Genomic DNA, 23,755 nt, shown 5'->3' on the forward strand with positions numbered 1-23,755 from the left:
ACAGGTCAATGGCCAACTTGGCATTTTCCCTGGAGGTGCCTCTTCCCCAAGGCCCATTCCTCTGGTCTCCCAGCTGTCTGCCCACGGTTGGCTCCCAACCTCGGGAGCTCCCCGGGTGAGATCTGAAATTAGCCCCATACACGGAGGGCAGGGAGAGACCGAAGAAAAAGGCAGACTGCTCCAGATCAGGTAGGTGGCAGGTTGAATAAGGAGGGGAACTTAACTCACGAGGCCTGTCTTGGGTGGCAGCAAGATGGGGAGATCTCTTCACCCGCCCACCAGAATCTTAATAGTTTCTGCAGAGACCTCAGCAGGGTTCACCCACATATACAGTCCAGATGGTCTCAACAACACCTGGCCCTCTGTAAGGTTGTGTCCTTGAAGTGGCTCCTAGTGTGGGAAAAATTAGCAGAAGGTGCATTCCAGGGACAGGGGAGGGGGTGAGGAGCCTCCAAGCACCTGGATCCAGCTCATTGGTCAACCAACCCACACATCTGCTGGATGACCTTCTCCAACAAGAAACATGCTTTGAATGCCAACACGCAGCCCTGGGGTCGAGCGAGAGGCCAGGACCAAGAAGCCGGCGCTGACTGAACCGTGGACCCAGGGAAATGGCCACAGTGGGTGGAGGTCACCCTGAGCCGGCCTGTCCTACCAGGTGCTGCTGGGACGGGGGTGGGAAGGAGCTGGAAGGAAACAGCATGTCTGACATGTGGAGAGCTGAGCGTCCACTCCCTGCAGGGGCAGGAACAGACTAAATTCTGGATTGCTCTTTAGGGAAAGTGAGAGCCAGGGAGCCATGTGTCCCCGGGGACCCAGTAACCCCACTCCTGGGAATTCAGTCTAAGGAAAGACCACATCGGATCCACAACTTCTCAAAGGATGACACGGACGGACGGACTGAGAGGGCAGTGGGGAGGAGCCAAGCGCTGAGCTAAGTGCCTGTCACGTCCTCGGAGCAGCTGGGGACAGCCGCGGTCACAGCCATCCTACAAGCCAGCAGGCTCGGCAGGTGCAGGAGCCCCAGGGCTGAGCGGAGCTGAGCCCAGCTGACCCCAAACCTGCACCAGGACCAGGCCAGGGCTTCTCCCCGGGGTCGTTCTCTGCGGTGGGGCCATCCTGGGTGCTGTGGGGTGCTGAGCAGCACCCCTGGCCTCCACCCACCGGATGCCAGCAGCACCCTTCCATTCAACCGTAACATGAAGTTCATGACAATTAAAACTGTCTCCAGGGGCGCCTGGGTGGCATAGTCGGTTAAATGTTTGTCTCTTGGTTTCCGCTCAGGTCGTGATCTCAGGGTCTTAAGATCAAGCCCCACGTAGGGCTCCATGCTGAGCACGGAGTCTACTTGAGATTCTCTCTCCCTCTCCCCCTCCCGTTCATGCTCTCTCTCAAATAAATAAATCTTTAAAAGGAAGGGAAGTGAGGGGAAGGGAAGAAGGAAGGCAGGCAGGAAGGAAGGCAGGAAGAAGGAAGGAAGGGAGGGAGGAAGGAAGGAGTCTCTAGATATCCCCTGGGGACAGAATCGCCCCTGAGTGAGAACCCTTGGGCCACCGCCTTCCTACAAGCCTAGAGATGACCTCTGTCACCCACCCAGGGTCATGCACAACTGAAAACATCTCAAGAGTAAGGCATTACACAACAAGGTAAGGCGTTTGGTCAACACAATGAAATATATGTGTAGTTTAATGAACAGTAAGAGATAAAAGAGCTGAGTGGAAGGAGCAGGATTGTGGATGACCTTTTTGCCCTTTACGAAGTTTGTCTCTTTGGTGTCCCTACATTATCCTCTCAAGATGAACCACAAAAAGAAAAAGCCCTGCGTGTGTGCTCTTCCATCCTGCCCCAGATGTGGGCTTAGGTGTGGCTGTGCCCGCTGACTTCCTTCCGCAGGGCACAGGACTCACCGGGGGGGAAGAGAGTAACTTCGCGGTGGAGACACCCGACGAGGCCACCTCAGCCAGGTGATCCAGGTCAACATCACCGTGAAAAGTCACGCTGATGGGGCGCCTGGGTGGCTCAGTCGTTCAGCGTCTGCCTTCGGCTCAGGTCATGATCTCAGGGTCCTGGGATCGAGCCCCGCCATCGGGCTCCCTGCGCAGTGGGAAGCCTGCTTCTCCCTCTCCCACTCCCCCGCTTGTGTTCCCTCTCTCGCTGTCTCTGTCAAATAAATAAATAAAATCTTAAAAAAAAAAAAAAAGCCACGCTGATGGCATGTGCCCTGGACATAGTGTGACGAGCAGGGCGCTTCACCTCTGTGGTCCTCCCCCAAAACCTGTCACCCCCAGGCCAACCTTGAAAAAACACCAGACAAATCACAACTGGGCCATTTCCCACAACACACCTGACCGATTCTCCTCAACACTGCCGAGGTCATCAAAAACAAGAAAGTCTGAAACTATCTCAGCCCAGAAGGACCTAAGGAGATGTGACAACTAAATGTAACATGGGGTCATAAAAAGGACATAAAAAGGACATTAAGAAAACTGACAGGGGCGCCTGGGTGGCTCAGTCAGTTAAGCGTCCGCTCTGGATTTTGGCTCAGGTCATGATCTCAGGGTTGTGAGACTGAACCCCGAGTCGGGCTCCACACTCAGCTAGGAGTCTGCTTGAGATTCTCTCTCCCTCTCCCTCTGCCCCTCCCCCCTGCATGTGCTCTCTCTCTCTCTCTCTCAAATAAATAAATAAAATCTTTAAAAAAAAGGAATCAGAGAAACTGGAAGTGGGGGCCTGTGGGAATCAGAACACCACAACAACCACTGGTGCATGTTCGTTCAGACTCCCAGATCTCTGAGAAAACTCGAGATTGCAGGGTTAAAAATAACCCGAAAGGATCAGAGTGAAATGCCCTCGGGACGTGTGTGGTCTGTTCTAAAGTAGCAGCAGAAGATGTTTTGTAGATAGGAAGCCAGCTGTAAACAGCACCCTGTGCACTTCCTTCTTTGTTCTCTTATCCTGTGTTAAGGTCCGAGTACAATGGTGTTTACAATTAATTGATCACAGCCAAGTTACAGATTTCTTTACTCCTTCTCCACTCCCATTGCTTCACTTGACTAACCCTGTGTACGTGGAAGAATGTGCCTTATTAAGCCCCTGCTGTAAATCATTATAGACCTATGTCATTGTAGAAGGTATATTAGATTATGGAAAATAAACCTCAGGACCTCGGGCTGTTCGCTCGGGGTCCCCTGTGCCTCGCTTTACTGTCGTCTCTTCTTCTCAGTTCCTTCGCCGCCCCAGGTCCACGACTCTCAGAGGTCGACAGGGGCCTACAGAACATTTTTGTACGTCTTCACTATCCTTCTGCAGATCCAAAACTATCCTAAGACAAAACGATCCTTAACAAAAAGTAACAAAGCTAAAATCAGACAAATGGCGGCCTGTTTCCATTGGAATTTTAGAGGGAAAAACTTTTTGTTTGCTGGGCTGGGATGAGAGCGAGGTGAGTAAGGCACTCTCCTCAGTTGCAAAATTTAGGGGCACACCGAAAGGTCTCATTTTTGTCATCCCCATTTTACAGCTCCAGAAACTGAGGCCGAGAGGAAATTGCTTGCCCAGGTCCTACAGGAGGCAAGGCTATTCACACGCAGCCTGGGCCTCTGACCTGCAGCTGTGATCCCAAACTGACCCCAAAGTCGGAAGGCCAGTACAGTGTGAAGTCAGCTCTGCCGACGGTCTTGTGTTTGCCCCTGGGGTCCTGGCTAGGGAGGGAGGGCCCTTTTCAAGCGACACCCAAGCTCCCCGGAGCCTCTTCAGCAAGACCATCCCTCATCCCTTGTTCTTTGGCTGCTGAGTGGGTTTCATGGGGGACTTCTAGGCAGAGCACGTCCAACGGGGGCCTAGAGAGGCTTCTCCCTTCTGGGAGGCCTGGGCCCCCAGCTGTGGCCCTGCCTGCCCGCTGGCCCTGCTCACCACAAACCCTGGAAATGGCCAACACAACAAAACCTGGGCTGGAGTCTGCACTGTGGGCGGGCAGTAGCTGAAGAAGCCACAGGAAAAGCACAAGACAACCTTCCGCCTGTCACAGGCAGCGGGTGGGAGCCTCTCACCAGGCTGATGTTCAGCAGGAAGCTCTGGCTCAAGCCCCCTTCTGAGGCCTCTCCCTGGGCACTCCCCAGGCACTTTGGGTCCAGCGTATCCCAAATGGACTGGACTGTCTTTCCTCAAAATGTGCTCTTCGCTCCATGGCCATATTTCGCTGTTTTTCACCTTTCCTCCTGCCCTGGCCCACACATCCCCTGAGCGCCTACTGGATGCCAAAGCACTTCACTAGAAACTCCTCACCGCCCCCCTCCCCGATGAGGCTGCTCCTGTTATTGCCCCACATTACTGATGGGAAAACTGAGGTTGAGAGGGTTTACTTGGGGTCCTGGGATGGCAGAGGCAGATTCTAGAAGTGGGAGTGTATTCCCTGTGGGAGCCAGGACGAAATCCAGGCGACCTTCTCTGTGGGTTGGGGCAGCCCTGGTGGCCAAATGGGGGAACTGCAGCCTGCGTCCTGGGGTCCCATGGCATAGGCTTCCACTTCCCCAGCCTTCAGTCCCTCCTCAGACACCCTCCATGGTTCCCTGTGGTCCCATCGGTGGGCGCAGGGATGCTAGGTGAACCCCTGCTGGGTCACCACCATGGAGAACACTAAACACAAAACCTGGCCTCCGGGGTCAGAGCCAGGTCCTGCCCCCAGTCTACCACTCACCTCTCAGCCTCAGTTTCCCCAGCTTGGGGCTGAGCCAACGACAGCTGCTGTCTCTTCAGGTCCTGGGACACACAAACACAAGGCTGACAGGCATGAGACCCTCAGTAACTGCAGTTGTCACCCTCAGTTACATGCGGAAGAGGGGGCAGGAACTTGAGGTGGGGTGTTCCCCCCACCCGACCTGGCGCCCCAGCTACCCACCTCCACCGCCAAACTGGAAATGCTCCAGGTTTCAATTCAGCACAAACAACCCACCTTTTCCCTGGGAAATTGAAACTGAAAGCTTAAACTGTTTTCTGCCTGCAGATGGCCCATTCGAGAGCCTTCAGGTCAGAGGATTCTCTCCGACCTTGTCATTGGTCAGGACGGCCCCTATGCTAATAAGGAGGTAGCCCCAGCCACTAGAAGGTTCCAGCATCTTAAGTTCCGCCCAAACTCACTACATCCAGGGGCAGATCTAGATGGCACCTACCTTTTACCATTACTGGCCTGAGCCCGCTGACAAATCAGAGTCAATGATGCAAGATTGGAGGCTGGGGAGGTGGGCCTGGCTGGTGGTCTTGGGGATCCTGTTGGTGATGCTGGGTCTGTCTGCGGGCCTGATTGTCTTCGCTGTCAGGGCCAACAGCAAAGCCTGCAAGGATGGCCTCCTAGCAGAGCAGGAGTGTCGCAATGTCACCCGCCTCCTGGAGCTCCAGCTAACCCAAACCCGGCAAGACTTACGAGGGACCATGGACCAGGCTGCCACCTGCAACCAGACTGTGGTAAGCGACTGCAGCTCCCAGAGGGCCCGGCGCTTGCGTGGCCCCCACAGGTCTAGATGGAGATGGACATAGAACTTGAAACTGTCTCTGGACCCCCACAATGGGAGTTGAGTTTCCCCGCTGGGGTTTGGGGGACCACTAAACTTTCTCAGTGGTGCTGGTGTGGGGCAGGGCCTTTAAAACGCCCCCCAGAGCACCCAAATCCCCACTAGGATGTGGGAAGAATCTCCAACCTGTTATGGGAGAGCTAGAAGTTCCTCTCTGCCCCAGTCTTGGGCAGCAGAAATCCCATCTAGGTTTTGGGATGGGGACTTCACCATGTCCTAAAGAAGGGTGAGACTCTTGATACATCCACTCCATCCCTGAGAGACTGTGAAACTTTCACATGGGTCCTGATATGGGGGACCTTGAAACTCCCACCGACATCTAACTTGGGCTCGGAAATCCCCGTGTTCTGGGTTTGGGGGAGGACCTCTAAATCTCGGGCAATAGCCCATGAGGTCTAAGAGTTTCTCCTAGGGTTTGGGCATGGGGAGCCTCCAAATTCCCACGTGGGGGGCCTCAAATCCCCTACTTTGAGGATCACATCCTTAGGTGCCCTGGGAGAGTGGGAGGTTGTGGCCATTCTTGGAGGGGGGAGACCGGGGTGCAGGGAGGTTTGGAGGGAAACCTGAAAAGGGTTTGGCCCCGGGCCCCTCTGACCATGGGGCCTGGGGAAGAGGTCCGGGGCCCAGGGCAGCAGCTACCCGGCTCCGCAGGCCAGAACGCCAGTCTCTGACCCTCCCCTCTGTCCCAGGTGAACCTGTTAGCTTCCCTGGAGATGGAGAAGGCCCAAGGTCAGGAGCAGCTCATCCAAAAAGAGGAGTTTCAGGGTAAGAAAGCACAAAGCCAGGGTTCCATGGAGGGGGATCCGGAGGGGTGGGTCAAGCATTGAAGGGGGGGTGTCCCAGGGTTGGGATCGCCGGGGAGTGGTCAGAATCCAGTGGAGGGTGGGAAAGGAGTACCCCAGGTTTCCAAGGTGGGGTGGCATGAGGCGGGGCTGGAGGCGGTATCAGGTCCCGGGGTAGATCCTGGCGAAGGATGTGGTCGCTTGTCACGCCGTGTCCAGCCCACCGTGCCACTGTGCTGACACGGCCCCCTGATTCTCTCCCACCTTAGGAGAGATTGAGAAATTGAAGCAGAAGCTGCAAGACGCTTTGGAGGAGGTAGAGCGACTAAGGTCCGAGCCACAGCCCCTGACCACGCCCCTTTCACCCGTCCTACCCCAAGACCCAGGACTCCCTTTGCTTGGAAAATTCCCATTGCTCAGGGCGTAAAGTTTGAAGCCCAGCCTTGTCCCTCTGGCCACACAAGCCTTGAGTGGCCACTGCCCACTCTCCTCCCCACTGACTTGGTAGGGGAGGAGGGGAGATTCTGAGCGGCGACAAGGCCAGACCTGGTGCGGGCCCGGCAGCTGCCTCAGTTGTCCCCACATCTTCCCCAGAAAAGAGAAGGAGGCCTCGAGCAAGGAAGGGGAAACCAGCTTTGGCAGCTCCTCGCAAGCACTCAGCCCCTTGATGGTCCCTGTGTACCTGCTCCTGGGCCTCATTGCTCTGCTGGCCTGAGGCCTGCCGGTAAGAGGGGGGTGGCCTGGGGTAGAAGAAAGCTGGGGACGCGAGGGAAGGAGGGAGCCCAGGATAGGCCAGGGTCTGGGGAGGTGACCTGCCTACAGGGTAGCTGGCAGGGCACAGAGAAGGGTCTTGGGGAGGGAAAGAGGGCTCCCTGAGTGGGGAGCTTGCCTGGAGCAGGGCGGGGCCACCTTCTGTCCCCTCCAGGCCACCCTTAGTCCCTCTTATGATGTCTCCTTAGCCCACAGCCTGGACTTTCCCCTTCAAGGCTTCCCTGACCAGACCAGTTTTGAGGGAGCGACATGGCAGCATGGTTAGGGGGAGGTGGGCGAGATAGCAGTGGGGTGGGGGACAAGAAGGAGTCTCAGGGATGGACCCCAGCAGGGGACTTGGCCCAGGGCTGCCTACCCCCACCCACCGACTCGGCCTCCCCCCAGAGCTGGGCAGGGCATAGGGTGGGGAGTACTTATTTCTTGGTTTCGTGGTTTCTGGAAGCTCACTGACTTCTGAAGTCTTTGACCTCCAAAAAGTAGACGCCCCTTTTGGGGGCAAAGACCATACTCTGAAGTTCCTGGAGTGAGTGCCATTATGTCACCCCCATGCATCCGGGGCCTGTCCTGCAGCTGAGGGTGGACACCCATTGACATCCACACCCAAGCTTCCCTGCTCCAGAATGTTCCCAGGAACCCTTAGGGTTTGGGCAGGTACCATCTCCCTGCCTCCCTGGCCCTCTTCACTGGGATCATCATACAGGACTCTACCCCCTCATCAGCACTCACCGTGGGCCGAGCATTCTACTCATCTAGTCTCATCTCCCCTCCTGTCCTCACTGCATCTTCTCCTGATACCTGGTCCAATGGGGGGAAACCCAGGCTGTGGTAGGAGGGCATCCTGTCCTGGTTCCCAATCCCATCCCACAGACTATTCGGGGCTGGGATTCAAACCTGGATCTGCAGACACACATAGGCCGGGCCCTTGTCACAGTGTTCCTCCCACCCCAGCCCGAACTCGTATTCCTCCTGCAGTACCCAGGTCTGGGAACCCCTCCTCCAGAGAATCTCTCTGCTTCTTCAAAATTCAGAGCTGCTGTCTCGATAGACTCTTTGTCGACTTTCACGGATCCTCCCAGCCTCCGTCAAGCCTTCCCCCTCTGTTATCTCCCTTTCTCCAAGTCCTTCTGGAATCCTAACAATTGTCCAGGCCACTTCCTGCCATTGTACGGAGCTGGGACCTTTGTGTCTGTCAGCACTGTTGACTCTTGTGCTGCGCTGGGCTCTGCCGTGGAGGCTGCCCTGGGTGCTGGAGGATCTTGAGCAACTTCCTGGGCCTCCATGCACCAGATGCCTGTACTGTTACCCACCCCACCCCACCCCCACATTGTGACAATAAAAAAATGCCTTCAGACATTACCAAGTCTCTCATGGTGGCGGGACAGATTCACTTCCTGTGAGAACCTCTGCTCTAGAGGCGGAGGTTCCAGTTTACCTCACTCCCGTGTCCCCAGCTTGCAGGAGGGCCCAGGAGGAGTTCATTGGGTTGCTTTAGGATGACTGAGTCATTTTACCCCTCAGGAACAGCCCCCCCCTCCCCGTCTCACAAATAGGGAAACTGAAATCCAGAAATGTTCCTGGACTTACTCGGGGCTTCTGAGCTGCTCAGGGAATTCTGATTCCCAGAAGCAAACCCTTCTCACGTGACCTCCTGGGTCCTCCCCCCAACCTGTTCCTGAAGCTGGAAAGGCAAATATTCCAGAGATGGGTTCTCATTGGAAAGGAATATGAGCTTTATTCAGGAGGCTGGCCACCTGGGGAGAAGGCCAACTCCAAGGTTTCTGCCTGACCCAGAGATTTTTCAAGGGATTTAGGGCAGTTAATCAGTTAAGGGAGTGCAGTGGCCTGTGATAATTCTTAATTATGTGCAGTCTTAATGGTGCCAGCTACACACGTTATTATGGTGCTCACAGGTCGGCAAGGGATTCTGGGTCCTTGGTTCCCGGGGTGGTGCAGGAGAGCCTGGTGATGTGCAGAAGTGCTCTGTTCTTTCTAGGAAAGAATACAAGATCTATAAATATACGAAAAAAGGTTTAGTTAATCAGTCACTCGGGCTAAGGGTGCTGGCTAAAACTTAGTGCCTGCTAGACCGGTCAGAGGGGTTGAGGTGCCTTCACCTCCACCACCATCCTCAACTCCCACCCCCAGCTCGGGCTACCAGAATGTCCCAAAACAGTGCTGTCCCTACCCCCCACCCCGGGGCCTGGACTGTGTTTCCATGGTGATGGGAGACAGGTTTGCCCAATATGATGGATTCAACCTGTTCAGTTTCTCCTCCCAAGCCCCCATACGTGGCTGAGCAGAAACTTCTCTCCTTCTTAAAAATGCCCCTGTAGAGGCCAAGGGCCAACCGCCCCAAGATGGGGTGCTTTGGCATGAAGACTATATTGAGTAAAAAAGCAATCAAGGGGCACCTGGCTGGCTCAGTGGGTTAAGCGTCTGCCTTCGGCTCAGGTCATGATCCCAGGGTCCTGGGATCGAGTCCCAAATCAGGCTCCTTGCTCAGCGGGAAGCCTGCTTCTCCCTCTCCCTCTGCTCCTCCCCCTGCTCACTCTCTCTCTCAAATAAATAAAATCTTAAAAAAAAAAAAAAGGCAATCAAGGGGCACCTGGCTGTCTCAGTCTGTAGAGCATGCAACTCTTGATCTCAGGGTCGTGAGTTCGAGCCCCACGTTGGACGTAGAACCTACTTAAAAAAATCAAATATTCTGATTTAAAAAATACAGTAAGGGGTACCTGGGTGGCTCAATTGGTTAAACCGTTAAACGTCTGTCTGCCTTCACTCAGATCATGATCCCGAAGTCCTGGGATTGAGCCTGGGCTCCCTGCTCAGCAGGGAGTCTCCTTGTCCCTCTCCCTCTGCCCCTCCCCTCCACTCATGCTCTCTTTCTCAAATAAATAAATAAAATCTTTTAAAAAATTAAAAATAAAATAAATAAAATAAAATAAGCAATCAAAACCCAGCAGATTCAGGAAGAACTCTTTCCTCCCTCACAACTGCCTAAAAAGAATTTAAACAGAGGACCTGCCCCAGGATGAGAGCTCTCACCAATAGATTACTACATCATATTGTGAACTTGATATGGTAGACAGGGAGAAACCCAGCAAGGCCTATTTGATCAAAATCTTCTGGGCCCCATTCTTTCTGAGTGGTTCAGCATATACTTGTTTATTGAACATTTACTCTTTTTCATCTTCCTATGAATTGTATTCCTTCCCTTTGAAGTCCCAGACCCCTACCCCCCTCCTCTCCTTAGTTTAGAATGACATATATACCTGATTTTGCCCGTCTTTGGAAGTTCCTTGTCTGTGTGGATTCCCCATATGTATGAAATTAAATTTTATTTTCTCCTGTTAATCTGTCTCATGTTAATTTGAACCTTAGTCCGGCTAGAAGGATCTAGAAGGGGGACAGAAAATTCTTACTCCCTAACACCCCTTTTCCCTCACTAGCTGTGACCCAGCGGAGGGTTGAGAAGTCAGGTCAGAGGGGTCCTGCAGGTCTGTGGGGTTCCAGCTCCAGCAGGAATCCGGTAGTGACCAGAGGCTGCTGTGTGACCCTGCCCTGTGACTTGGCCTCTCTGGGCTCTGGTTTCTTCCTGTGGAATGGGGGCACGGGGAAGGGGAAGACACCACTCACATTTACTGCACGACTACTGTGTCCATGCGGTGGCAGTGGGAAAGAGGCTTTGCTTTTTAGGAGCTCCCCTAGTCTGATGGTGGAGGCAGCCAGGACTCAAACACATAAAAGGTAAAATTACAGAAGAGCTCAAAGAGTTAGTCAGAAGGGGCCTGGAGTTAGTGGGGGAGGGAAAGGGTTCTGGAGGAGGAGATACATGAGTCAGGGGTAGGGGTGGGAGGAGCTTATAAGAAACTGTTAGCTGGGCAAAGACAAGAGGAAAGGGTGCTCAGGTAGAGCAAAGGGCCAACACAGAGGCCCTGGGATGCGAATGTGCTTGCCAGAAGAGGAGGTCAGAAGGGGTTCAACAAGGAGAAAATAAAGACATAGGGGACTTGCAAGGTGAAAGGATTCTATTCAAAGCCCCCTCCCCAGCCAAGCTTACAGACAAAAACTCACAGGCGTCTGACTTGGCCCTGACTCTCTGTTTTTCCAGGTCATGGTGCCCCTTGTTCTCAGAAAACAGACCACCACAGGGCACCTGGGTGCCTCCATGGGTTAAGCGTCTGCCTTCAGCTCAGGTCACGATCCCGGGATCCTGGGATCGAGCCCCACATCAGGCTCCTTGCTCAGCGGGGAGCCTGCTTCTCCCTCTGCCTGCCGTTCCCCCCATTTGTGCTCTCGCTCTCTGATAAATAAATAAATAAAATCCTTGAAAAGAAAAACTAGGCCATCACGACAAAGCATATTCTTTTCTAGCGGGTCAGCAAACCACATCCCAGATGAGCCCCTGAAAGAGCCCTCCCCCCTGCAGAAACTTGTCACCTCCCGCTCTATGGGGCCAAGCAAGTGTCAACACCCTCCTCACACATCCTCCCCCAGAGGCGCAGCTGAGCCTGACATCTCTCTCCATGTCTGGCCCCTCTCCTCCCTTGGAAAGTGAATAAACTCTGTCCTGCTTGTGCTCCACTCTTCGCGCAATTCTTTGCCGCCAGGCTCACCGGCCACCCTAACATCATCTCAAAGCTTTCTTTGAACTTGCCCATCATCCTGAGCTTCCCACTACTTGCCCTATACTCTTTCTATCTCCCCAAAGACCCCTCTCCCTCTCCCCAGGTCTCCCCACTCAGACTTCAACTCTGCTGACCGACCTCCGCCTTTCCACCCACCCGCAGGTGATCCTCCCTTGGCTCCTCCACAGCCCCCCCTCCTTCCCCCCAAGACCCTTCAGCACCCCTTCCCCACCTTCAGCCCTTGTCTTCACGTCCTCAGATCCTTCTCCCGCCCACACGCCCTCTGGCCACCCTTACCAACCTCCCAATGCTCCCAATTCCCTCTTGGCGAAGTGGCTGGAGCAGGGGGCATGGTTCGGGTTCACGTTCCCTCCTGCACGCCAGATCTTTCTCTTATAAAATCTAAGCTTCACTCTTTTTCAACCCATCCCTCCAGGTTCACTAAGGACTCTGAGTATCTCACCCTTTCCTCTGATTTGTCGTGGAGGGACCTATATGTTAATCTCTCCACCTGTACCATCCCAGAGGAAAGAAACAGAATTTGGCCCCAGGCTACTGAATGTGCTGATGATCTGAGCTGCAGACAGCCTGCACAACGAGCTCCCAGCAATGCGGCTGTCCCCTTGGCTGAGCCCACTTGGAATTAACCACCCCTCCTCTGGAGACAAGGTCAAACTCGACCACATGGTCCCCATCTTCTGGAAGGCGTGAAATGGGCAGCTTCTAAACAGGTCAATTAGGAAAGGTGAAGGGAGATCACCCAAAGATCAGATAACAACCCTGCCCTTTTCCTCACTGAGACTCTTCTTTTTTTTTTTTTTTTTTAAAGATTTTATTTATTTGACAGAGAGAGACACAGCGAGAGAGGGAACACAAGCAGGGGGAGTGGGAGATGGAGAAGCAGGCTCCTCGCTGAGCAGGGAGCCCCATGCAGGGCTCGATCCCAGGACCCTGAGATCATGACCTGAGCCGAAGGCAGACGCTTAACGACTGAGCCACCCGCGCGCCCCACTGAGACTCTTCAAAAACTCACCGACCTTGATCCTAACTCTCATGCAGGAAAATCGATCCTGGCTCTGCATTGTATCTCCCAGCCAGCCCCAGACATTAGGGGAAAAAAAAAAAAACCCTTCAAAAACTGGATAAAGCCCACAAAACCATCAATCTGAAGTACTAGACCCGGCCTTCAAGGTTTTTTAACAGCAGAGAGGAGGAAATCAAAGAGGAAAAGGAGAAAAATATCAAAAAACGATCTCAGGCTTATCAGCTCCTGGCTACTGCCCTCACTGGAGCGATTCTAGAAAAGTCCTACCGTGCTGGCTTAACCCAAACATTCAACAAACCCCCTCCAGGAGCTTGTTACGCTTGCGGTAAGCCTGGCCACTGGTCCAAACAGTGTCCCAATAAAAAAACAAAAACAAAAAAGGGCCACCCAAAACGTCTTGCCCCTCCTGTAAGCAGGTTGGCCGCTGGAAGAGTGACGACCCCATCCTCAAAGGGGGGGGGGGCATCTCCCAAAACCTGTCCTCAGGGCCCAAATAGGAGAGAGGATCAGCCATATCCCTGGTGGCTGATCTCTTGGGACTTCAGGATACGGAGTGACACACCCCAGGATCTCCCTGGATTTTCAGGACCCTCTCTTCCCTCCCGCATCTCTGTTGTTGGGGTTGATGGCGTTCTTTCTTCAGCTACCAGACTCTTGTCATGTGCCCTGGGAGATCAAATCTTTAGCCATCTCTTTCTTTTTTTTTTTCTTTTAAAGATTTTATTTACTTATTTGACAGAGAGAGACACAGCGAGAGAGGGAACACAAGCAGGGGGAGTGGGAGAGGGAGAAGCAGGCCTCCCGCGGAGCAGGGAGCCCGATGCGGGGCTCAATCCCAGGACCCTGGGATCATGACCTGAGCCGAAGGCAGACGCTTAATGACTGAGCCACCCAGGCGCCCCTAGCCATCTCTTTCTTATTCTGCCACGCTGTCCTCTCCCAGGACAAGACATTGTGACCAACCTAGGGACTCGCTTTCATCTGCACCCCGTACACCCCCAATCCCAATTCCTGGGACTCCTTACTGAACCTACACACCCTGCTCCCACTTCACTCTTTCCAGTTATGACTCCAGGTCCCTCGTCCATATGGGACACCTCCAAACCAGTTAAGGCTACTCACCTCACCCCCATCACCATATACCTCAAGTATCCTACTTTTTTCCCTTCCGAACCCCAATATCCTCTCAAACCTGAGGCCTTAAGAGGCTTGCAGTCCCTCATTTCCAAATTCCTTTCCTCAAATGTATTAAAGCCTACTAACTCTCTACAATACTCCAATCCTTCCCGGCAAAAAGCCAGACGGTTCTTGTAGATTAGTTCAGGATCTCAGAATTACCAATGAGGCAGTCCTCCCCAAGCCAGACACCCCTCTCTCCACCATTCCACCCTCCACCATGTACTTCAGTGTCTTAGATCTTAAAGACTCATTTTTCACTATTCCCATCTCCCCAGAATCCCAAGACCTTTTCGCCTTAGCCCAACACAGTTAACTTGGACACCTCTCCCACGGGGTCTTAGGGATAGCCCCCACCTCTGTGGACCAGCTCTGGCATCAGATCTTTCCCACCTCTCCCTTCCAAATAGTACCCCTCTCCAACCTGTGGATGACCTCCTTTTCAGCCCTGCTGGGCCCACTTCTATTTCTGACACCATCACCATCCTCACCTTCCTAAACAACAAAGGTTATAGAGTCTTCCTCTCCAAAGCCCATCTTAACCAACAATCTGTCCATACGTAGGATTTTTGCTTACACCGGGACAACTGACCATATGGCCCTGCATGGAGCCCAACTCTCGAACCTACTTCCTCTGTGGCTCACCCCCCACTTGGAAGGGGCACTGCGCCCTCGTGTACCTAGTTCCTGATCAGCACTTTCCCAACTCACCAGCCCTCACACCCCTAACACAGGGTGTAACAGGCATTCAAGTAGAAACCCAGTCTTTTTGTATCCCGCCCCTGTAGAACTGAGCCAATGTCTATCCTCATCCTCCTTGGCATCCTTATGGGAATTGGGTTAGGCACAGGAAGAACAGCTCATCCTATCCATACGTGGGAACCCTCTCTTTCCTTGAGTCAAAAGTAGCCGATTTGGCTTCCACACCCTAAGCAACACAGAGACAGTCTGATTCCCTGGGAGGAGCAGTTCTTCAAAATCCTCTGGTTTTAGACCCATTGACTGCTAATGAGGGGGTTACTCGTACCTTATTGTGGAAGAATGCTGCTTCTATGTAAATGAGTCAGGTCAGGTCTTGGACAGCCCTGAGAAAATTATCAACTCAGCTAGGGACAATGAGGAACAATATAAAAACTGGGGGGGGGGGGGCTGATTGGTTCTTCTGGAAACTAGATATCTGGTCTTGGTTCTCATGGCTCATTCCATTCCTGGGACCTTTGGTGGTTATCGGATTAGCCCTTATTTGGGGGTCCATGTATTTTAAAATATCGAATCTCCTTCATCCCGGATGGAATCTCAACCCTTGGTAGCTCTCTGAGGTCTCAGCAAACTCATGCTCAGGCCCCCTTGTCCTGCGAGCAAGATGCCACCAACATCCGCCTCACTCTCATCCCTCCTGCCTCTGGGTGCGGACAGCTCTGTGACCCTGCTCAGCGGGAAGTAGTTACAGAAGGATGACCTTCTCCCATTTTCCCAAATCAAGAATAATTTCAAATAAAGAGAGGAGGGAACGAAAGGGTTCTATTCAAAGCCCCCTCCCCAGCCTAGCTTACAGACAAAATTCACAGGTGTCTGTACTTGGCCCTGACTCTTTGTTTTTCCAGATCACGGTGCCCCTCATTCCCCAAAAATAGACCACCACGACAAAACATATTCTTCTCTAGCGAGACTGCAACCCACATCCCAGATGAGCCCAGACAGAGCCCTCCCCCCCACCCCATCCCCCAGAAACTTGTCACCTCCTGCTCTACAGGGCCAAGTGTCGACCCCCTCCTCACACACCCTCCCCCGTGGGCACAGCTGCAACCCTCCCACATCCTTAAAACCCCTTAAAAGGCCCAGCCTGACAGAAACTCAGGGCGACATCTCTCTTGATGTCTGGCCCCCTCCCCCCTTGGAGAGTGATTAAACTCTGTCCTGCTTGTTGCTCTACTCTTTGCGGCCAGCCCGGAGTCACCCTAATGCAAGGGAAAGAGGAGGGGGAAGGATGAGGAGAGGGAGACAGAGGGGAAGGAGAAGAAAAGGGGAGACACAGGGAGAAGGAAGAGGTGGAAGAAGGGGAAAAGGAAATGGAGGAGGGCCCTGAGGAGATGAAAAGAAGAGGAGGAGGAGGAAGGGAAGGTGGAGGAGGAGGGAGAGGAGGGGGAGGACGAGAGGAGGAAGAGGAGGGGGAGGAGGGGGAGATTCGCTTCTGAGAGGAAGGGACATCGCTAGTCGTAGACCGACCTGGATCTGATTCGCGATGTAAGTTCGCCCCCTGGCGGCCTCGTGGAGATCGGGCAGGGAGATGGGACCGCTCCCCTCGGGCATCTGCCCCCTGACCCTCTCAGCCAGTCACAGAAAGCCTGGCAGCCTGAACCAGGCCGACCTCAGTCGGTGGGGTAGCCTCCCGTCTTTTAGCCTCAGTTTTTCCATGAACAGAATGGGGAGCCTTGCCGAGTACCCCCAATGCAGATGGCTGCTTTGGGAGGGTGTGCTCACATGGTTCCCACTCAGTCCTGTGGGGCAGGAGCTAGGGCCATCCCCCCTTCACAGTGGGGGAGACTCTGAGGCTCGGAGGACAGCACATGGGGTGCAGAGGCAGGACCGGAACCCAGGACCCCCAATCCTGTCCTGGGCTCCGGTAGCCTAGGCTGGCCCTTGGCCAGGGTCCAGCCCCTCCCAACGGACTCGGGAAGCCACGGCTGGGAGGGGCGGAACCGTGGGTGTCCCTGGCGCCCCAAGGTGCCAATTAAATGCTCGTGGCTGTCTGGGGCCAGAGCTGTGGACAGCGGCATGGCCGAGCTGGGGCCAGAGCCGGGCCGCGCCTGGCGGGTGCTGGCCCTGTGCGGGGCGGCAGTGTTCCTGGCGGCCGCGGCAGCCGGGGCGGCCCTGCTGGCCTGGAATCTGGCCTCCTCGACCTCCCGGGGACCTCGCTGCCCACAGCCAGGGGCCAACGCCACGGTGCCCCCCGTGGACCTGGCGCCTGAGCTCGAGGAACTGCGGCGACGGCTGGCAGAGGCGACCCAGCACGAGGAGGCTCTGGCCAGACAGCTGGACCAGGCCAACCGAGTCGGTCGGGAGCTGGAGGAGGCACTGAGGGCCTGTCAGGGCCGCCAGGTAGGTGGTCAGGGTGGTGGGCTGGGGAATCCAGAATTGGGAGAGGGCATGCACACACATCCCCACGGTGGCCCGCCTGTGCACTGGTTTCCCTAATTCTTTAACTGAGGGGAGCAAATGAGAATAGCACCATAGTCCCTTCCAAATCCTACAATACTAGCTCCCCCTGGAGTCTACCTTCTGAGGAAGAAGGCCCCCACGGTTCTCTGCTATCTGCCTAATAGCTGGTGATGGCTAGGGAAGCCCCGGGCCCCTGAGCCCAGCTGGGGAGCCCCTGTGCTAGCCCTCCCCCTGGGTGCCCACTCAACCTCCCCCAGCCAGCTCCAGCAGCCCTATTTTGAGAGAGGGACATTCATGTCACCTGTAATTAGGAAGCTAAAGTTGGCCTCTTGGGGGAGGTACTGGCCAGGTCCTCCCTTTTCCTCTGGCCACCCCTTCAAACTCTTTCTTAACCCTTCCCAGCCCTGGGCCTTGCAAAACAACCATCCTCAAAGTCCCAATCTTCCATTTACTAACTATTCTGTATCTCTGTGTACCAGGCCCAGCAGGGGTTGAGCGGTGTGTGAATTTTAGAAATCAAAACAGACCTCTACCCTTTACCTGCCTGCCTAAGAGAAGGGCCTGAGGCCACTGAGGTTAAGAGCAGCCTGTTCTGGGTTCAAATTCTGACTCCGCCACTCAGTGGGAGATGTTCTGAAGAAGCCAGGCCAGTTGTTTTGAAGAATGTCACCCGTAGCTGAGGGAGCGTACTCCAGAAACCCAATCATTGTCAACCACCAAATTGGCCTGTATTGGTTTAAAACCCTAGTCGGTGAGTCTAGAAGAAGCTGGATTGGAACTGGAGTCTCACCGCAGAGCTAAACCGTTTCCACATCCGGTGGCTTGGGGTGGGGGGCGGTGGACCTGGACAGAGCAGCAGTCACCACTCGGTGCGGCAGGCCACTTCTGTGTTTTCTAACCACAGGACTCCCAAAGGACATTCCAAATAAAGCTCAGGGAACGCGGTGACCAGTGTCTGTTCAGTCTGCCCCAGAAAGAGGGGAGACTTCACTTCTTCTCTCCCCGTCCCCTCCCACCCCCCTACCTTCCTCACTTCCCCTCCACTACTCAGAGCCGGCTTCAGACCCAACTGATGACCCTGAAGACGGAGATTGAAGAGGCCAAGGCACAGGGGACCCAGATGGGGGCTGAGAACGGGGCGCTCACAGGTGTGTTGGGGCGCAAGGCGTGGCCAGGGCTGGAGTGGGAGGAGCCTAAAAGGTTCCTGGTTACGCAAATGGCAAGCACGGGTGCAAACGTAAAGGACACGCAAATAAACGCGAAAAGTTATGAAAGAAATGCACGTAACACTCAAAGGCCACGCAAATGTCACAAAAACAACGCAAATACAACAAAATATGCAAACGCCACGTACACGACTCCCGAAAGCAATACAAACCTTTAAAAAGCTCTGCAAATGACACGTAAAGGTCATGCAAACAGCACACAAATTTAATTCAAATAAAGCAAAGCTGCAAATAGTATGCAGACTGTAAACTCGAACGCCTGCATTAGCGGGGCGGGAGAGAGGTCTCGGAGCTGACCCCGCTCCCTGCGCCCGCAGAAGCCCTGGCACGCTGGGAGGCGGCGGCCATGAAGTCTGCGCGGAGGTTGGACGAGGCACAGCAGCGCGCACGAGCGGCCGAGGCCGAAGCCGAAACTTGCGCAGCCCGGGAGGCGGTGCTGCGCGAACGCGCGTGAGTGAGGGGCGGGGCCCGGGGCGGTGGACGGGCGCGGTGCGTGGCCAATAGCTGCGCAAGACTTCGTTCTTTCGGCCAATCATCACATGGAGGGGGAGGAAGGGGGAAGGGTCCCTGGGGATGGAGAAGGGGTGTGGCCATGTGGGCGGGGCCTTGGAGAGTTGAGTGATGGGAGAGTCGAAGAGGGGATCCTAGAGTTGGAACCTAGGGGTGGTGAAGGGTGTAGTCTCTCTGGAGGTGAGAATCTCCACGTTGGGGCCGGCACTCTGGAGGCATTTGTCCCTGGGGTCGGGCTTACATGGAGGGTCTTGGGGAAGGGTGAGGATAGGAAGAAAATGATGTAAGGAAAAGGTATTGAGAGAGGACGGGAGCGAGGAGGTGGAGCTCCTGGAAAAGGAGCTGGGAGTCCCTGGGGAGGAGTCCCAGGAATGGCTGGGGGTGGAGAAAGGATAGGGAATCCTGGGGAGTGGGGTTCTCAGGAAAGATGGAAGAGTACTGGGGGGAGGGGGACAGGGGTCCAGGTGCTGATGGGCTTCTCCCCACTTCTGTCAGTAAAGCCCTGGAAGCCGAGATGGGCCCCCAGCGCAGAGTGCCGCAACCCCGATCCCGCTCCGTGTCCCGACCCCGACCCAGCCCCCGTTCGCGCTCTCGCCCAGGACCCTCTGGGGGCTGCCGGAGGCCGGCGCGGCGCGCACGAGGGTGAGTCAGACCCCAGGAGGATGAGGCCTCTGAGGCCAGGAGGGCACACATTGTGGCTGGAACATGTATAGAGGTGCCCACGCTGGATGAGATGCCCCGTCGACACCCATCAACGCTCAGCTTTAGACCCAAGAACCACTCTGAACGGAAACTACAGGAAGGAGACTCGACCCTCTCTCCCCAACAATCTAGTGCTTATTTCACAGATGGGGAAACTGAGGCCCATTTGATAACACAATGAGATAGTGTTTTGGGACTTAAGTCCCTTCTAATGACAGTGTTGCTTCATCCCACAGACATGAAGACTTAGGGTCCAGCCCTAGCTCAAGAGTGACCTGGAAGGGTCACTTCTTCTCTCTGGGCCCCAGTTTACCTTGTCTGTAAATTGAGTGGAATCATGTTTAGTGAGCCAGCCTATCAACTGACTGAGATGTCACAATGGGAAAACTACAGACCCCTCTTCCTATGAGGAGGGTATGAAACTCCCAAATGGAATTTTAGCAAAAGGAATTAAGCAACACATTTCTTAAATACATCACAACAAAGGGGACTTATGCCTGAGATGCAGGGATGGTTCAATATTCACAAATCTGCTAATAAAATTCACCATACTAATGGATCAAATGAGAAAAGTTCTGAAAAGGCCATCAAAATGAGTGCCAAGGTGAGGATAACCACTGTCAAGTATTTAATATTGTTCTGGAGGTACTAGCCAATGCACTTAGACAAGGAAAAGAAAGAAGAGGTATGAATATTAGAAAAGCAGTAGGGAATTTATAGTTTGGATCATATGTAAGCACTGTTTATATAGGTCAAAAATAATAGAAATATCAACAATTTCATATGGCTCAATTTCACATTAATTTTGTCTTTTACCTTATATTTGACATAACTTCAGACTTACAGGAAAGTTGGAAGATTAGTACAAAGAATTCCTGGATACTCTTCCCCCAGATTCCACAAATGTTACCACCTTTGCTTTATTATCTCCCTCTCTCTCTCTCTCTCTCTGAACCTTTTATGAAAATTTGCAGAAATGATGTCTTGTTACCCATAACACCTGAGTATGCATTTCCTAAAAACAAGGACATTCTCCCACATAATCACAGTAAATTACGAACATCAGAAAGTGGACATTGATTGATAAAACACTATTATCTAATCTACAGACTTTAATCAGACTTTGCCAACTGTTCTAATAATGTCTTTTATAACAAAAGAATATCCTGGCTCACACATTGTATTTGTCAAGTCTTTCATCTCTTTTAATCTGGAACATTTCTCAGTCTGACTTTGCCTTTCATAACATTGGCATTTTTTTAGAGGCCTGAGGCAATCATTTTTTGGAGTTCAAGTCTGGGTTTGTGTGTTATTTCTGTAAGATTAGTTTCAGGTTGGCATTTTGGGCAGGAAAGCCTCAGAAGCAATTCAACCTAATATTATTATCTCCTGGCAGTATGATTTTATATATAGAAAACCCAAGAGAATTAACTGAAACTTTCCTAGATTTATTTCATATAGGTATTTATACCCAGGAATAAATTAATTTCCTTATTACACAAAGAGCTCTTATAAATTAATTTTTCAAAAACAGCTCAGTAGAAAAAATGGGCAAAGAATATAGACAGTCAATTAATAGAAATGTAAGGGGAAAAAAGTGCCCAACCTCACGCCTCAAAAAGAAATGCAAATTGAAACAATGTGGTACCACTTTGTACCCATGAGTCTGGCAAAGATAAAAACAAACAAACAAAAAAATCACAAAGTACCCTATGCTGGCACTGCTGTGGAGAAACAAATAATCCCACAGGGTGCTGGTGAGACTGCTCATTGGTACAACCACTTGGAAGGGCAATTTTCTAGAACCTCTCAAAATTGAAAGTGCATGTATCCTTTGATCCATCAATTCCCCTTCTACAAATTTTTCTATAACCATATTTACATGTGTACAAAATGATGGACCAGGGACTCCTGGCTGGCTCAGTCCGTAGAGCGTGCAACTCTTGATCTCAAGGTGGCAAGTTCAAGATCCACGTGGGGGGCGGAGCCCACTTAAAACTAAATAAATAGGGGCGTGTGGGTGGCTCAGTCAGTTAAGAGTCAAACTCTTGGTTTCAACTGAGGTCATGATCTCAGTGTCATGAGATTGAGCCCCGTGTGGAGCTCTGCACTCAGCACAGAGTCTGCTTGTCCCTTTCTGCTCCCCCCCCCGCTCTCTCTCTAAAATAACTAAATAAAATTGTAAAAAAAAAAAAAAAAAGATGGGGTGCCTGGGTGGTTCGGTTGGTTAAGCATCTGCTTTCACCTCAGGTCATGATCTCAGGGTCCTGGGATCAAGCCTCACATTGGGCTCCCTGCTCAGTGGGGAGCCTGCTTCTCCCTCTCCCTCTACTGCTCCCCCTGCTTGTGCTTTCTCTTGCTCTCTGTCAAATAAATAAATAAAATCTTAAAAAATAAAAAAAAGAAACAAAACAAAATAATGGACTGAATGCAATGCAGAACCCTGGGTTGGATTCTGGAACAGAAAAACACTTAGTGAGAAGATCACATAAAGTCCAGAGTATAATTAATTTCATGTACTACAGTTAGTTTCTTAGTTTTGACAAGTGAGCCACGGTGTAAAAGAGCTTAACCATGGAAGAAGTTGGAGGAGGGCTATTCAGGGACTCTGGACTATCTCTGCAACTTTTCTGTAAATCTACAATTATTCCAAAATAAAAAGTTTACTTCTAAAAAAGAGGCAAAGGGTAAGGGGAGGGGAGAGAATGAGGACATTTATTATCACATCTTGGTAATTACAAAAAATTGGAAACCACCTCAATGTCCTCCACTTGGGGACTGTTTCAGTGAGTGTCCGTCTGTCCCTACGGTGGAAATTCCCGTATGACTGTTAAAGGGGCCAAAGCAAATTCCTCTGAGAACATTAATGTAAAAAGCAGGAAAGTGATAATTTGTGTGCATTTTCCAAAATGCAGGGACGGAAGAGACTTTTACCCAAATGTCTCTGAAGGAAACACTGGTCACAGCTGTGGCCTCTGGGGCAAGAACTAGGGGGCTGAGAGTGGGGAGGGGGGGTGCCGTTTCATGTTTGTATACCTTTTTGTAAAGTTTGCATTTAAAATCATGCACATGGGGGCGCCTGGGTGGCTCAGTCGTTAAGCGGCTGCCTTCGGCTCAGGTCATGATCCCAGTGTCCTGGGATCAAGCCCCGCATCGGGCTCCCTGCTCCGCGGGAAGCCTGCTTCTCCCTCTCCCTCTCCCTCTGCTTGTGTTCCTTCTCTCTCTGTCTCTCTGTCAAATAAATAAAAATTAAAAAATCTTTTAAAAAAATAAAATAAAATCATGCACATGTATTACCTTTAATTAAAATTTGTTTCTAAAAATTCCTAAGAAGCTGGTATTTGAGGGGGTGGAAACCCTTGGAACTCTTTCCCCCACGTCATCCAGTCCTGTTCATCATCCCCACTACCACCCCCGGGCTTGGAGGTACCAGATCAGGGCCTTTACCTGGGAGGACCTGAAGGGGGAACTGGAAGGCCAACTCCCAAGGAGGAAGTGAGGCTGAGGGGAGGAAGGTCTAACCGCTTAGTTCTGCTGACAGCCACCAGGGGTCGCCCCAACTTGCCCACCCCGTTGCCTCCGGCTAAGCGCTCGCTCAGAGCTGGAGAGGTTAAGGGTGCGTCCGGAACCTCCCCCCACCCCCACCCCCAACTGTGGCGTCAATCCAGAAGTGGGCAGGAAGTGGCTTCTCCTTCTGGAGTCAGCCAGAGCTGGAGACCAGGAGACTGACCTTGCTTTGTCTGACTTAAGACCCCTTCCCTGTGCGGCTGTGGGATCTAAGGGTACAAGGGCTGGGCTCAGGGTTGTAAATGGGACCTAAAACATATCATTATTATCCATGTACTCTGGTGGCTTCATCTTGGCCATACCACTGGACCCCTGAAAATCAGTTTCGGGGTTGGAGGGAAATAGGGAGCCAAGGCAGGTGTGTGAGCAGGAAGGGCACAGTTAGATCTGGTGTCAGAAAGAATTGGGAAGAAAGAGAGGGCACAGACTGAGGGCTTTGATCCCCCAGGGAGACCATTGGACAGGTAGTAGGTGAGGATTGAGAGTGACCTACGGAGAACAAGCCCAGGCGCCCCACCCCCTCACCCCCCTCCCTCCCCAGCCTCCCGTTTGCTCTGAGGCTCCCTCAGCTGCCCAGGGAAGTAAATAGCACTCCTTGGTGGGGCTGCCTCCTGGACCCCAC

The 23,755-nt window shown here is 52.8% G+C and overlaps 2 protein-coding genes and 1 long non-coding RNA gene across 4 annotated transcripts; 2 read left to right on the plus strand and 1 right to left on the minus strand.

Annotated features, from left to right (window-relative positions):
- The first annotated feature begins 5,109 nt into the window (after positions 1–5,109).
- On the plus strand, positions 5,110–11,463 carry BST2 (bone marrow stromal cell antigen 2). Of its 2 annotated transcripts, none has more exons than XM_036118855.2 (5): positions 5,110–5,460; positions 6,257–6,332; positions 6,619–6,679; positions 6,944–7,073; positions 11,232–11,463. In XM_036118855.2, the coding sequence occupies exons 1-4, from the start codon at positions 5,158–5,160 to the stop codon at positions 7,062–7,064; spliced, it is 561 nt and encodes a 186-aa protein (XP_035974748.2). In that variant the 5' UTR covers positions 5,110–5,157; the 3' UTR covers positions 7,065–7,073; positions 11,232–11,463. The 2 variants fall into 2 exon arrangements, with proteins under 2 accessions (XP_035974748.2, XP_035974746.2); XM_036118853.2 differs by lacking the exon at positions 11,232–11,463 and adding an exon at positions 8,093–8,476 and having other exon boundaries at positions 5,111–5,460.
- Positions 8,827–18,785, minus strand: LOC144378862 (uncharacterized). The gene is made up of 2 exons (XR_013440740.1): positions 18,507–18,785; positions 8,827–9,109 (listed from the first exon to the last, which is right to left on the minus strand). It is a non-coding gene; the product is annotated as an uncharacterized LOC144378862 (long non-coding RNA).
- CCDC194 (coiled-coil domain containing 194) lies at positions 16,152–22,857 on the plus strand. Its single transcript, XM_036118852.2, has 4 exons — positions 16,152–17,068; positions 18,180–18,276; positions 18,672–18,804; positions 19,360–22,857. The coding sequence occupies exons 1-4, from the start codon at positions 16,745–16,747 to the stop codon at positions 19,508–19,510; spliced, it is 705 nt and encodes a 234-aa protein (XP_035974745.1). The 5' UTR covers positions 16,152–16,744; the 3' UTR covers positions 19,511–22,857.
- Positions 22,858–23,755: the final 898 nt, after the last annotated feature.

This window comes from Halichoerus grypus, chromosome 1 (assembly GCF_964656455.1).
Source record: "Halichoerus grypus chromosome 1, mHalGry1.hap1.1, whole genome shotgun sequence".
NCBI lineage: Eukaryota > Metazoa > Chordata > Mammalia > Carnivora > Phocidae > Halichoerus > Halichoerus grypus.

Bases quoted from the DNA above. Each gene is read 5' to 3' on its own strand.
- CCDC194 (XM_036118852.2), top strand. From the start codon at position 16,745: ATGGCCGAGCTGGGGCCAGAGCCGGGCCGCGCCTGGCGGGTGCTGGCC. The intron at 17,069-18,179 runs GTAGGTGGTCAG...TCCACTACTCAG, and splicing joins GGGCCTGTCAGGGCCGCCAG to AGCCGGCTTCAGACCCAACT. The intron at 18,805-19,359 runs GTGAGTGAGGGG...CACTTCTGTCAG, and splicing joins GCGGTGCTGCGCGAACGCGC to TAAAGCCCTGGAAGCCGAGA.
- BST2 (XM_036118855.2), top strand. From the start codon at position 5,158: ATGGCACCTACCTTTTACCATTACTGGCCTGAGCCCGCTGACAAATCA. The intron at 6,333-6,618 runs GTAAGAAAGCAC...CTCCCACCTTAG, and splicing joins CCAAAAAGAGGAGTTTCAGG to GAGAGATTGAGAAATTGAAG. The intron at 6,680-6,943 runs GTCCGAGCCACA...CATCTTCCCCAG, and splicing joins GAGGAGGTAGAGCGACTAAG to AAAAGAGAAGGAGGCCTCGA.